Source organism: Notolepis coatsorum (assembly GCF_963971535.1).
Source record: "Notolepis coatsorum genome assembly, chromosome: 9".
Taxonomy (NCBI): domain Eukaryota; kingdom Metazoa; phylum Chordata; class Actinopteri; order Aulopiformes; family Paralepididae; genus Notolepis; species Notolepis coatsorum.
This window is the reverse complement of record NC_140173.1, coordinates 11,071,635-11,084,134: the sequence shown is the minus strand read 5'-3', so window position 1 is coordinate 11,084,134 and position 12,500 is coordinate 11,071,635. Positions and strand designations below refer to the sequence as shown.

At 50.8% G+C, this 12,500-nt stretch overlaps 1 protein-coding gene across 1 annotated transcript in view; it reads right to left on the bottom strand.

Annotated features, from left to right (window-relative positions):
- The window catches only part of oit3 (oncoprotein induced transcript 3), a gene marked incomplete at its 3' end in the record, with an annotated part of 39,876 nt that extends 30,144 nt beyond the window's left edge, over nucleotides 1-9,732 (bottom strand). The window contains exon 1 of the mRNA XM_084321314.1: nucleotides 9,354-9,732. Within this exon, the coding sequence (XP_084177440.1) occupies nucleotides 9,354-9,597 (244 nt within the window). The 5' untranslated portion in view covers nucleotides 9,598-9,732. The remainder of the gene's footprint in view (nucleotides 1-9,353) is intronic.
- Nucleotides 9,733-12,500: the final 2,768 nt, after the last annotated feature.

Genomic DNA, 12,500 nt, shown 5'->3' with positions numbered 1-12,500 from the left:
AGCACTGGAGAGGCTGGGTAGTGTAGAGGTCTAAACACTAGAGAGGCTGGGTAGTGTAGAGGTCTAAGCACTAGAGAGGCTGGGTAGTGTAGAGGTCTAAACACTAGAGAGGCTGGGTAGTGTAGAGGTCTAAGCACTAGAGAGGCTGGGTAGTGTAGAGGTCTAAGCACTAGAGAGGCTGGGTAGTGTAGAGGTCTAAACACTGGAGAGGCTGGGTAGTGTAGAGGTCTAAGCACTGGAGAGGCTGGGTAGTGTAGAGGTCTAAACACTGGAGAGGCACTGGAGAGGCTGGGTAGTGTAGAGGTCTAAACACTGGAGCGGCTGGGTAGTGTAGAGGTCTAAACACTGGAGCAGCTGGGTAGTGTAGAGGTCTAAACACTGGAGAGGCTGGGTAGTGTAGAGGTCTAAACACTGGAGTGGCTGGGTAGTGTAGAGGTCTAAACACTGGAGTGGCTGGGTAGTGTAGAGGTCTAAACACTGGAGTGGCTGGGTAGTGTAGAGGTCTAAACACTGGAGTGGCTGGGTAGTGTAGAGGTCTAAACACTGGGTCGGCTGGGTAGTGTAGAGGTCTAAGCACTGGAGTGGCTGGGTAGTGTAGAGGTCTAAGCACTAGAGTGGCTGGGTAGTGTAGAGGTCTAAACACTAGAGAGGCTGGGTAGTGTAGAGGTCTAAGCACTGGAGAGGCTGGGTAGTGTAGAGGTCTAAGTACTGGAGTGGCTGGGTAGTGTAGAGGTCTAAGCACTGGAGCGGCTGGGTAGTGTAGAGGTCTAAGCACTAGGAGTGGCTGGGTAGTGTAGAGGTCTAAGCACTGGAGCGGCTGGGTAGTGTAGAGGTCTAAGCACTAGGAGTGGCTGGGTAGTGTAGAGGTCTAAGCACTAGGAGTGGCTGGGTAGTGTAGAGGTCTAAGCACTGGAGCAGCTGGGTAGTGTAGAGGTCTAAACACTGGAGAGGCTGGGTAGTGTAGAGGTCTAAACACTGGAGAGGCTGGGTAGTGTAGAGGTCTAAACACTGGAGCAGCTGGGTAGTGTAGAGGTCTAAGCACTGGAGCGGCTGGGTAGTGTAGAGGTCTAAGCACTGGAGAGGCTGGGTAGTGTAGAGGTCTAAACACTGGAGAGGCTGGGTAGTGTAGAGGTCTAAACACTGGAGCGGCTGGGTAGTGTAGAGGTCTAAACACTAGAGTGGCTGGGTAGTGTAGAGGTCTAAACACTGGGTAGTGTAGAGGTCTAAACACTGAAGCAGCTGGGTAGTGTAGAGGTCTAAGCACTAGAGAGGCTGGGTAGTGTAGAGGTCTAAACACTGAAGCAGCTGGGTAGTGTAGAGGTCTAAGCACTGGAGCGGCTGGGTAGTGTAGAGGTCTAAGCACTGGAGCGGCTGGGTAGTGTAGAGGTCTAAACACTGGGTAGTGTAGAGGTCTAAACACTAGAGAGGCTGGGTAGTGTAGAGGTCTAAGCACTAGGAGAGGCTGGGTAGTGTAGAGGTCTAAGCACTAGAGAGGCTGGGTAGTGTAGAGGTCTAAGCACTGGAGAGGCTGGGTAGTGTAGAGGTCTAAGCACTAGAGGCTGGGTAGTGTAGAGGTCTAAACACTGGAGAGGCTGGGTAGTGTAGAGGTCTAAGCACTGGAGAGGCTGGGTAGTGTAGAGGTCTAAACACTGGAGCAGCTGGGTAGTGTAGAGGTCTAAACACTGGAGCAGCTGGGTAGTGTAGAGGTCTAAACACTAGAGGCTGGGTAGTGTAGAGGTCTAAACACTGGAGAGGCTGGGTAGTGTAGAGGTCTAAACACTGGAGCAGCTGGGTAGTGTAGAGGTCTAAGCACTGGAGAGGCTGGGTAGTGTAGAGGTCTAAGCACTGGAGCGCTGGGTAGTGTAGAGGTCTAAACACTAGAGAGGCTGGGTAGTGTAGAGGTCTAAACACTGGAGCGGCTGGGTAGTGTAGAGGTCTAAACACTAGAGAGGCTGGGTAGTGTAGAGGTCTAAACACTGGAGCGGCTGGGTAGTGTAGAGGTCTAAGCACTGGAGCAGCTGGGTAGTGTAGAGGTCTAAACACTGGAGAGGCTGGGTAGTGTAGAGGTCTAAGTACTGGAGCGGCTGGGTAGTGTAGAGGTCTAAACACTAGAGGCTGGGTAGTGTAGAGGTCTAAACACTGGAGCAGCTGGGTAGTGTAGAGGTCTAAGCACTGGAGCGGCTGGGTAGTGTAGAGGTCTAAACACTAGAGGCTGGGTAGTGTAGAGGTCTAAACACTGGAGCAGCTGGGTAGTGTAGAGGTCTAAGCACTAGAGAGGCTGGGTAGTGTAGAGGTCTAAACACTGGAGCGGCTGGGTAGTGTAGAGGTCTAAACACTAGAGAGGCTGGGTAGTGTAGAGGTCTAAACACTAGAGAGGCTGGGTAGTGTAGAGGTCTAAACACTGGAGCGGCTGGGTAGTGTAGAGGTCTAAGCACTAGATCGGCTGGGTAGTGTAGAGGTCTAAGCACTAGGAGCGGCTGGGTAGTGTAGAGGTCTAAACACTAGGAGCGGCTGGGTAGTGTAGAGGTCTAAACACTAGGAGAGGCTGGGTAGTGTAGAGGTCTAAGCACTGGAGCGGCTGGGTAGTGTAGAGGTCTAAGCACTGGAGCGGCTGGGTAGTGTAGAGGTCTAAACACTGGAGCAGCTGGGTAGTGTAGAGGTCTAAACACTAGAGAGGCTGGGTAGTGTAGAGGTCTAAGCACTGGAGCGGCTGGGTAGTGTAGAGGTCTAAGCACTAGAGAGGCTGGGTAGTGTAGAGGTCTAAGCACTGGAGCGGCTGGGTAGTGTAGAGGTCTAAACACTGGGTAGTGTAGAGGTCTAAACACTGGAGAGGCTGGGTAGTGTAGAGGTCTAAGCACTAGGAGAGGCTGGGTAGTGTAGAGGTCTAAGCACTAGAGAGGCTGGGTAGTGTAGAGGTCTAAGCACTGGAGAGGCTGGGTAGTGTAGAGGTCTAAGCACTAGAGGCTGGGTAGTGTAGAGGTCTAAACACTGGAGAGGCTGGGTAGTGTAGAGGTCTAAGCACTGTAGAGGCTGCGTAGTGTAGAGGTCTAAGCACTGGAGCGGCTGGGTAGTGTAGAGGTCTAAGCACTGGAGCAGCTGGGTAGTGTAGAGGTCTAAACACTGGAGTGGCTGGGTAGTGTAGAGGTCTAAACACTAGAGGCTGGGTAGTGTAGAGGTCTAAACACTAGAGGCTGGGTAGTGTAGAGGTCTAAACACTAGAGGCTGGGTAGTGTAGAGGTCTAAACACTGGAGCAGCTGGGTAGTGTAGAGGTCTAAACACTGGAGTGGCTGGGTAGTGTAGAGGTCTTAACACTAGAGGCTGGGTAGTGTAGAGGTCTAAACACTAGAGGCTGGGTAGTGTAGAGGTCTAAACACTAGAGTGGCTGGGTAGTGTAGAGGTCTAAACACTGGAGGCTGGGTAGTGTAGAGGTCTAAACACTGGAGGCTGGGTAGTGTAGAGGTCTAAACACTAGAGGCTGGGTAGTGTAGAGGTCTAAACACTGGAGGCTGGGTAGTGTAGAGGTCTAAACACTAGAGGCTGGGTAGTGTAGAGGTCTAAACACTAGAGGCTGGGTAGTGTAGAGGTCTAAACACTGGAGCAGCTGGGTAGTGTAGAGGTCTAAGGAGAGGCTGGGTAGTGTAGAGGTCTAAGCACTGGAGAGGCTGGGTAGTGTAGAGGTCTAAGCACTGGAGCGCTGGGTAGTGTAGAGGTCTAAGCACTGGAGCAGCTGGGTAGTGTAGAGGTCTAAGCACTGGAGCGCTGGGTAGTGTAGAGGTCTAAACACTGGAGAGGCTGGGTAGTGTAGAGGTCTAAACACTGGAGAGGCTGGGTAGTGTAGAGGTCTAAACACTGGAGGCTGGGTAGTGTAGAGGTCTAAACACTAGAGGCTGGGTAGTGTAGAGGTCTAAACACTAGAGGCTGGGTAGTGTAGAGGTCTAAACACTGGAGCAGCTGGGTAGTGTAGAGGTCTAAGGAGAGGCTGGGTAGTGTAGAGGTCTAAGCACTGGAGAGGCTGGGTAGTGTAGAGGTCTAAGCACTGGAGCGCTGGGTAGTGTAGAGGTCTAAGTACTGGAGCGGCTGGGTAGTGTAGAGGTCTAAGCACTGGAGAGGCTGGGTAGTGTAGAGGTCTAAGCACTGGAGCGCTGGGTAGTGTAGAGGTCTAAGTACTGGAGAGGCTGGGTAGTGTAGAGGTCTAAGTACTGGAGCGGCTGGGTAGTGTAGAGGTCTAAACACTAGAGCGGCTGGGTAGTGTAGAGGTCTAAGCACTGGAGAGGCTGGGTAGTGTAGAGGTCTAAACACTGGAGAGGCTGGGTAGTGTAGAGGTCTAAGCACTGGAGCGCTGGGTAGTGTAGAGGTCTAAGTACTGGAGCGGCTGGGTAGTGTAGAGGTCTAAACACTAGAGAGGCTGGGTAGTGTAGAGGTCTAAACACTAGAGAGGCTGGGTAGTGTAGAGGTCTAAGCACTAGAGAGGCTGGGTAGTGTAGAGGTCTAAGCACTAGAGGCTGGGTAGTGTAGAGGTCTAAACACTAGAGGCTGGGTAGTGTAGAGGTCTAAGCACTGGAGCGCTGGGTAGTGTAGAGGTCTAAACACTGGAGCAGCTGGGTAGTGTAGAGGTCTAAACACTAGAGAGGCTGGGTAGTGTAGAGGTCTAAACACTAGAGGCTGGGTAGTGTAGAGGTCTAAGCACTGGAGGCTGGGTAGTGTAGAGGTCTAAGCACTGGAGGCTGGGTAGTGTAGAGGTCTAAACACTGGAGCGGCTGGGTAGTGTAGAGGTCTAAACACTAGAGAGGCTGGGTAGTGTAGAGGTCTAAGCACTGGAGGCTGGGTAGTGTAGAGGTCTAAGCACTGGAGGCTGGGTAGTGTAGAGGTCTAAACACTGGAGGCTGGGTAGTGTAGAGGTCTAAGCACTGGAGCGGCTGGGTAGTGTAGAGGTCTAAACACTGGAGTGGCTGGGTAGTGTAGAGGTCTAAACACTAGAGGCTGGGTAGTGTAGAGGTCTAAACACTAGAGTGGCTGGGTAGTGTAGAGGTCTAAACACTAGAGGCTGGGTAGTGTAGAGGTCTAAACACTAGAGTGGCTGGGTAGTGTAGAGGTCTAAACACTAGAGGCTGGGTAGTGTAGAGGTCTAAACACTAGAGTGGCTGGGTAGTGTAGAGGTCTAAACACTGGAGGCTGGGTAGTGTAGAGGTCTAAACACTAGAGGCTGGGTAGTGTAGAGGTCTAAACACTAGAGGCTGGGTAGTGTAGAGGTCTAAACACTGGAGCAGCTGGGTAGTGTAGAGGTCTAAGGAGAGGCTGGGTAGTGTAGAGGTCTAAGCACTGGAGAGGCTGGGTAGTGTAGAGGTCTAAGCACTGGAGCGCTGGGTAGTGTAGAGGTCTAAGCACTGGAGCAGCTGGGTAGTGTAGAGGTCTAAGCACTGGAGCGCTGCGTAGTGTAGAGGTCTAAGCACTGGAGCGCTGGGTAGTGTAGAGGTCTAAACACTAGAGTGGCTGGGTAGTGTAGAGGTCTAAACACTGGAGGCTGGGTAGTGTAGAGGTCTAAACACTAGAGGCTGGGTAGTGTAGAGGTCTAAACACTAGAGGCTGGGTAGTGTAGAGGTCTAAACACTGGAGCAGCTGGGTAGTGTAGAGGTCTAAGGAGAGGCTGGGTAGTGTAGAGGTCTAAGCACTGGAGAGGCTGGGTAGTGTAGAGGTCTAAGCACTGGAGCGCTGGGTAGTGTAGAGGTCTAAGTACTGGAGCGGCTGGGTAGTGTAGAGGTCTAAGCACTGGAGAGGCTGGGTAGTGTAGAGGTCTAAACACTAGAGAGGCTGGGTAGTGTAGAGGTCTAAGTACTGGAGCGGCTGGGTAGTGTAGAGGTCTAAACACTGGAGAGGCTGGGTAGTGTAGAGGTCTAAACACTGGAGTGGCTGGGTAGTGTAGAGGTCTAAACACTAGAGCGGCTGGGTAGTGTAGAGGTCTAAGCACTGGAGAGGCTGGGTAGTGTAGAGGTCTAAACACTGGAGTGGCTGGGTAGTGTAGAGGTCTAAACACTGGAGAGGCTGGGTAGTGTAGAGGTCTAAACACTAGAGAGGCTGGGTAGTGTAGAGGTCTAAGCACTAGAGAGGCTGGGTAGTGTAGAGGTCTAAACACTAGAGAGGCTGGGTAGTGTAGAGGTCTAAACACTAGAGAGGCTGGGTAGTGTAGAGGTCTAAACACTAGAGAGGCTGGGTAGTGTAGAGGTCTAAACACTGGAGCGCTGGGTAGTGTAGAGGTCTAAGTACTGGAGCGGCTGGGTAGTGTAGAGGTCTAAACACTGGAGAGGCTGGGTAGTGTAGAGGTCTAAACACTGGAGAGGCTGGGTAGTGTAGAGGTCTAAGCACTGGAGCGCTGGGTAGTGTAGAGGTCTAAGTACTGGAGCGGCTGGGTAGTGTAGAGGTCTAAACACTAGAGAGGCTGGGTAGTGTAGAGGTCTAAACACTAGAGAGGCTGGGTAGTGTAGAGGTCTAAGCACTAGAGGCTGGGTAGTGTAGAGGTCTAAGCACTGGAGAGGCTGGGTAGTGTAGAGGTCTAAGCACTAGAGGCTGGGTAGTGTAGAGGTCTAAACACTAGAGAGGCTGGGTAGTGTAGAGGTCTAAACACTAGATTGGCTGGGTAGTGTAGAGGTCTAAGCACTAGAGGCTGGGTAGTGTAGAGGTCTAAGGAGAGGCTGGGTAGTGTAGAGGTCTAAGCACTGGAGAGGCTGGGTAGTGTAGAGGTCTAAGCACTAGAGGCTGGGTAGTGTAGAGGTCTAAGGAGAGGCTGGGTAGTGTAGAGGTCTAAGCACTAGAGGCTGGGTAATGTAGAGGTCTAAGGAGAGGCTGGGTAGTGTAGAGGTCTAAGCACTGGAGTGGCTGGGTAGTGTAGAGGTCTAAGCACTAGAGGCTGGGTAGTGTAGAGGTCTAAGCACTGGAGAGGCTGGGTAGTGTAGAGGTCTAAGCACTAGAGGCTGGGTAGTGTAGAGGTCTAAGCACTAGACGCTGGGTAGTGTAGAGGTCTAAGCACTAGAGGCTGGGTAGTGTAGAGGTCTAAACACTAGAGAGGCTGGGTAGTGTAGAGGTCTAAACACTAGAGAGGCTGGGTAGTGTAGAGGTCTAAACACTAGAGAGGCTGGGTAGTGTAGAGGTCTAAACACTGGAGAGGCTGGGTAGTGTAGAGGTCTAAGCACTGGAGTGGCTGGGTAGTGTAGAGGTCTAAACACTGGAGAGGCTGGGTAGTGTAGAGGTCTAAGCACTAGAGAGGCTGGGTAGTGTAGAGGTCTAAACACTAGAGAGGCTGGGTAGTGTAGAGGTCTAAGCACTGGAGCGGCTGGGTAGTGTAGAGGTCTAAGCACTGGAGAGGCTGGGTAGTGTAGAGGTCTAAACACTAGAGAGGCTGGGTAGTGTAGAGGTCTAAACACTAGAGAGGCTGGGTAGTGTAGAGGTCTAAACACTAGAGAGGCTGGGTAGTGTAGAGGTCTAAACACTAGAGAGGCTGGGTAGTGTAGAGGTCTAAGCACTGGAGCGGCTGGGTAGTGTAGAGGTCTAAGCACTGGAGAGGCTGGGTAGTGTAGAGGTCTAAGCACTGGAGCAGCTGGGTAGTGTAGAGGTCTAAGCACTGGAGAGGCTGGGTAGTGTAGAGAGGTCTAAGCACTGGAGCGGCTAGGTAGTGTAGAGGTCTAAACACTGGAGAGGCTGGGTAGTGTAGAGGTCTAAACACTGGAGAGGCTGGGTAGTGTAGAGGTCTAAGCACTGGAGTGGCTGGGTAGTGTAGAGGTCTAAGCACTGGAGCGGCTGGGTAGTGTAGAGGTCTAAGCACTGGTGCATGATGGGTAGTGTATAGGTCTAAGCACTGGAGCGCTGGGTAGTGTAGAGGTCTAAGCACTTGCATACCACCGCAGAGACCTGGGTAAAATTCCCGGCAGCGGTACCACCGGCTTGGTGGGGTAGGAGTCCTGGTCGTTGCAACAGTGGTCTGGTCGGTCGGGGAGCCTGTTCAGCTGGGAGGGGATCTGGGGGAGATAGCGCGAACCTCCACACGCATTACACTCTCCCAGTGAAACTCCTAGCTTCTCCTAGAAGCGACTGCTGACTCCACATGTATCGGAGGAGGCATGCGGTAATCTACATCCTCCCCAGACCAACAGTAGGGGGCAGTGCAACGACCAGGAAGGGAATTGGCATAATGACTCAATTGGGGGATGGGAGAAAAAGGGAAAGGCAAAAAAAAAGAAATAATAAAGATAAACAAACAAGCTGCACAGAATGAACCATCGGAATGCACAAATTCCTTGCCTCGAGAAATTGTTGTAGTAAATATGTACGGTCTTGTGTCTGATTATGTATTCATTGAATCTTTGAAGCACTGGAGCCAGAGGCTGATTTCCACACATGGTGTGGACAACAAATAATTACATTCTGTGTGTGACCCAAAAAATGTTGTGATGTGTCGATGATCCTGGGTAATTCCGATGAGAAGAAATAAATATCATAAAAAACATATAAACAAATATTATTAAAAAATAAACTCACTTCAGGCGGCTATGTGGCGTATTGGGCAAGGTGCTCGCCACGAATGCGGAGACGCTGGGCTTGCCTGTTCGAGCCCAGCGCTCCACATTTGCTTTCAGTTTCGCTGGTCGCCCGTACTAATACACATTGGCCGTATTACGGGGAGGGAAACTGATGGGTGGGGATCGGGCGTTGTGGACAGCGACTCCTACAGGTCGGTTGGTGCGCCTGCGCAGTAGAATCAGGAAGTGTCGGGGGCAGCGTGAGCCTCCCACGCGTTACTCCTCGCCACTGAGAGATCGAGCTGCGCAGGTGAAAAGATGCGACTGCTGTTACCTCAAGTACCGGAGGGGACTTGTGCTATGTATGACTTAGTCCACATTGCAGCCGGCTTGTGGGAGGCAAGAAACAGCGTTCGTGACAGGGGAGGGTTGAATTGGATGATACGAAATTGGGATGGGAGAAAAATATAGAAAAAATGGGAGAAAAAGTGGATAAAAAAAATAAAAAATAAACTCACTTGACAAGTTTAATAAACGACCCACATATTCTGTTGCTATAGAAACCACCCTGTGCACATATTCTGTTACTATAGAAACCACCCTGTACACATATTATGTTGCTATAGAAACCACCCTGTACACTTATTCTGTTGCTATAGAAACCACCCCGTACACATATTATGTTTCTATAGAAACCACCCTGTACACATATTCTGTTACTATGGAAACCACCATGAACACATATTCTGTTACTATGGAAACCACCCCGTACACGTATTCTGTTGCTATAGAAACCACCCTGTACACTTATTCTGTTGCTATGAGTGGGCAGTGGGCACACTCACGTCCACAGTAGACGTGGAAGCAGACGGACGGTCTGGGCAGACGGTAGACGTAGTAGCCGTTGGCGCAGGCCTTCACGTCGGCGCTGGCGGTCCAGTGGCAGCAGTTGTCGTTGAAGCTGGCGCAGACGGGCACGGTGACGATGCCGTCCAGGGGCCGCGGGTGGCTGCCGTTGAGCCAGATGGGCGCGTGCGTGCCGCAGTGGTTCTCGGCGATGCAGAACGTGGGCATGGCGTCGCCGGCCATGCCCGTGAACCGGTACCACTCTCCGGACACGTGGTTGTCGCAGAGCGGCACGCCGCGGGACTGGTTCACGTGGTAGTCCGTGTTCCTCCAGGGCTCGTTCAGGCTGGTGTAGGCGGAGCACGGGTCCAGGGCTGAGGGGGACGGGTCCAGGGCTGAGGGGGGCGGGGGGCAGGAGAGAGAGGCACGGCGGGTTAAAGGACACCAGCTCGGTGGATGGTTTGATACACAGGATGGTTTGATACACGCGACAAAGAAGTCAGTTCTAACGTGTTTAGATGAACAATGCTCTCAAACCTAATCATCTAAAGAGTGTTGCTTACATTCATAGTGAAATACAGTATCGGCTGTAGTCCTTTCAGGTGATTCATTCATAGTGAAATACAGTATCGGCTGTAGTCCTTTCAGGTGATTAATTCATAGTGAAATACAGTATCGGCTGTAGTCCTTTCAGGTGATTCATTCATAGTGAAATACAGTATCGGCTGTAGTCCTTTCAGGTGATTAATTCATAGTGAAATACAGTAGCACATTCATAGTCAAGTGATCAAAGTCGACTAAAATCGATATGGTTATCTCCCTTGCAAGTGTTAGATGTTCCGATATCAGCCAGTAATCTCTCTGTGGTTCTGTGAAGTCTGCGTTGTGTTTGTTATCTCTTACTCATCTTACTGGCTGTCACACGCTATCTCCCCCGTTAATGCATCCGTAATCAGAAGAATCAGCACACTGGAAACATGACACCTTTCCTTGATGTTGATGTTTACTCCATAAACATAGACTCGTACAAGATGGAAACCGTTCTGAAAGTCTTTGAAAAGTCTATTAAATTCAATATTCTAATGATCTCTCTTCTTCATCAGCTCGGTGGTTGTTGCGGCCTGGTCTGTTAGCCAAAGCCTTTCCTGTTAGCTGAAGCTAGCTCCTCGTGGCGTTCCTCGTCCCCCACCCTCCGGCTATAGGAGGGTGGAGGGATTGTCGACGTCTCTACGTGTCTGGTTAGTCTGCTATAGTCTGCTTAGTCTTCCTGAAGAACTCACGGCTTATCGTCTTCAAGTCTCGCGATGCTCTCGCTCTCTCTCTCTCTCTCTCTCTCTCTCCCTCTCTCTCTCTCTCTCTCTCTCTGATGACTGTTACTATAGCAACGGGGCAGCACCTCTGACACAAATCCATGGTTTAAAACGCTATCTCTGCGAGTCTCTGCGAGCGACCTTGGTGCTGCTTTATCGCTCCCACACCCTGCACCCGGTCTGTTTGGCTCGCCTCCACTATTCTCTCCGTCTGCTCCTCAGCTTAAAGGCCCCATCGTTGTGTTGCCCCGTACCGAGTAGATGTCCCCTGTCATCTATAGATATATTTACATTATATACACATATGAAAAACAAGTGCTATCTCTCACAAGGTAAATGGACTGCATTCGCACGTTTATCCAAAGCGCTTTACAACTGGTGCCCCACATTCACCCGTTCACCCACCGACTACGGAGGCGGCCGTGCAAGGTGCCAACCTGCTCACTGGGAGCAGTTTAGGGGTGTTCAGTTTAGGGGTGTTCAGTTTAGGGGTGTTCAGTTTAGGGGTGTTCAGTTTAGGGGTGTTCAGTTTAGGGGTGTTCAGTTTAGGGGTGTTCAGTTTAGGGGTGTTCAGTTTAGGGGTGTTCAGTTTAGGGGTGTTCAGTTTAGGGGTGTTCAGTTTAGGGGTGTTCAGTTTAGGGGTGTTCAGTTTAGGGGTGTTCAGCTGAAGGACACGTTGACACACTGCCGGGAACCTTCAGATTACCAGACGGCCACTTCACCTCCTGAGCCACCTTTAAATTGAAATGAATACTAACAAGTACTCTGTCCCTCTTCTCCCTCACACACACACACACACGCACGCACACACACACACGCACACACGCACGCACATGCACACGCACACACACACACACACACACACACACACACACACACACACACACACACACACACACACACACACACACACACACACACACACACACACACACACACACACACACACACACACACAGATCTCACCCTGGCACGTCTGATTGGAGGCTACAGCCTCCATTGTTAGTGTGACAGCCTGCTATCTCTGTACGGACACAGAGAGGAGGAGAGAGAGACAGTTCCATAGTGTCCTTGTCTCTGTGCTCTGTTGATGGAGGTAGCAGGTCACAACCTACAGGTAAAGGCTGACCATGTTGCTCAACCAGCGGAGAGCAGACCTCTAGTGAACCGTAGACACGATTTCCTCTGGTATGTTCAACTACAGTAGAGGCCCAAAGTTGAATAAATAGTGTCTGGGGGGGGGGGGGGGGGGCGATACGTCCGATCTCTCAAGACACAGGTTATTGTGGGGATTGAGAACATTGGCCTGTAGGCAGAGAGAGCACGGGTCCAGGGCTGAGACGGAGGATTAGCCACATCGGTATTGAACCGGTAAGTGTGTGTTAGGAGAACTGGGGCAATATCTCATGTTTATTGTTTATCGTCTATCTGTTATCGTATCGTGGGATTTCTTTTTAATGTATCGTTAATCATGATTTTTTTTGCTCTCTTAATTAATGAGAAAAGGTAAATATGAAGTCAGATTGCTGAAATATCTGACAATGTGAATTTAAATATTTGCGAACTTTCATTGAAACCGGCCGGTATCGTTTTCATACTGTATCACACTTCCTGCGCAGCAACAGTATGATGCTCAATTGGATTATAATTATACCTCAACAAATATCACAATACATACAAAAAAGTACTTATTTTGTGCCATGCCACCCAGGCCCAGCCCTATAGTGAATGTGGGTGAACGCACACGGTGATCACTCCACACGCCGTTTATAAAGGGAAGCATGAAGTTAAAGAAAATTGGGTGAAGGGAAAGTGTGGCCGGGTAGCGCAGCGGAC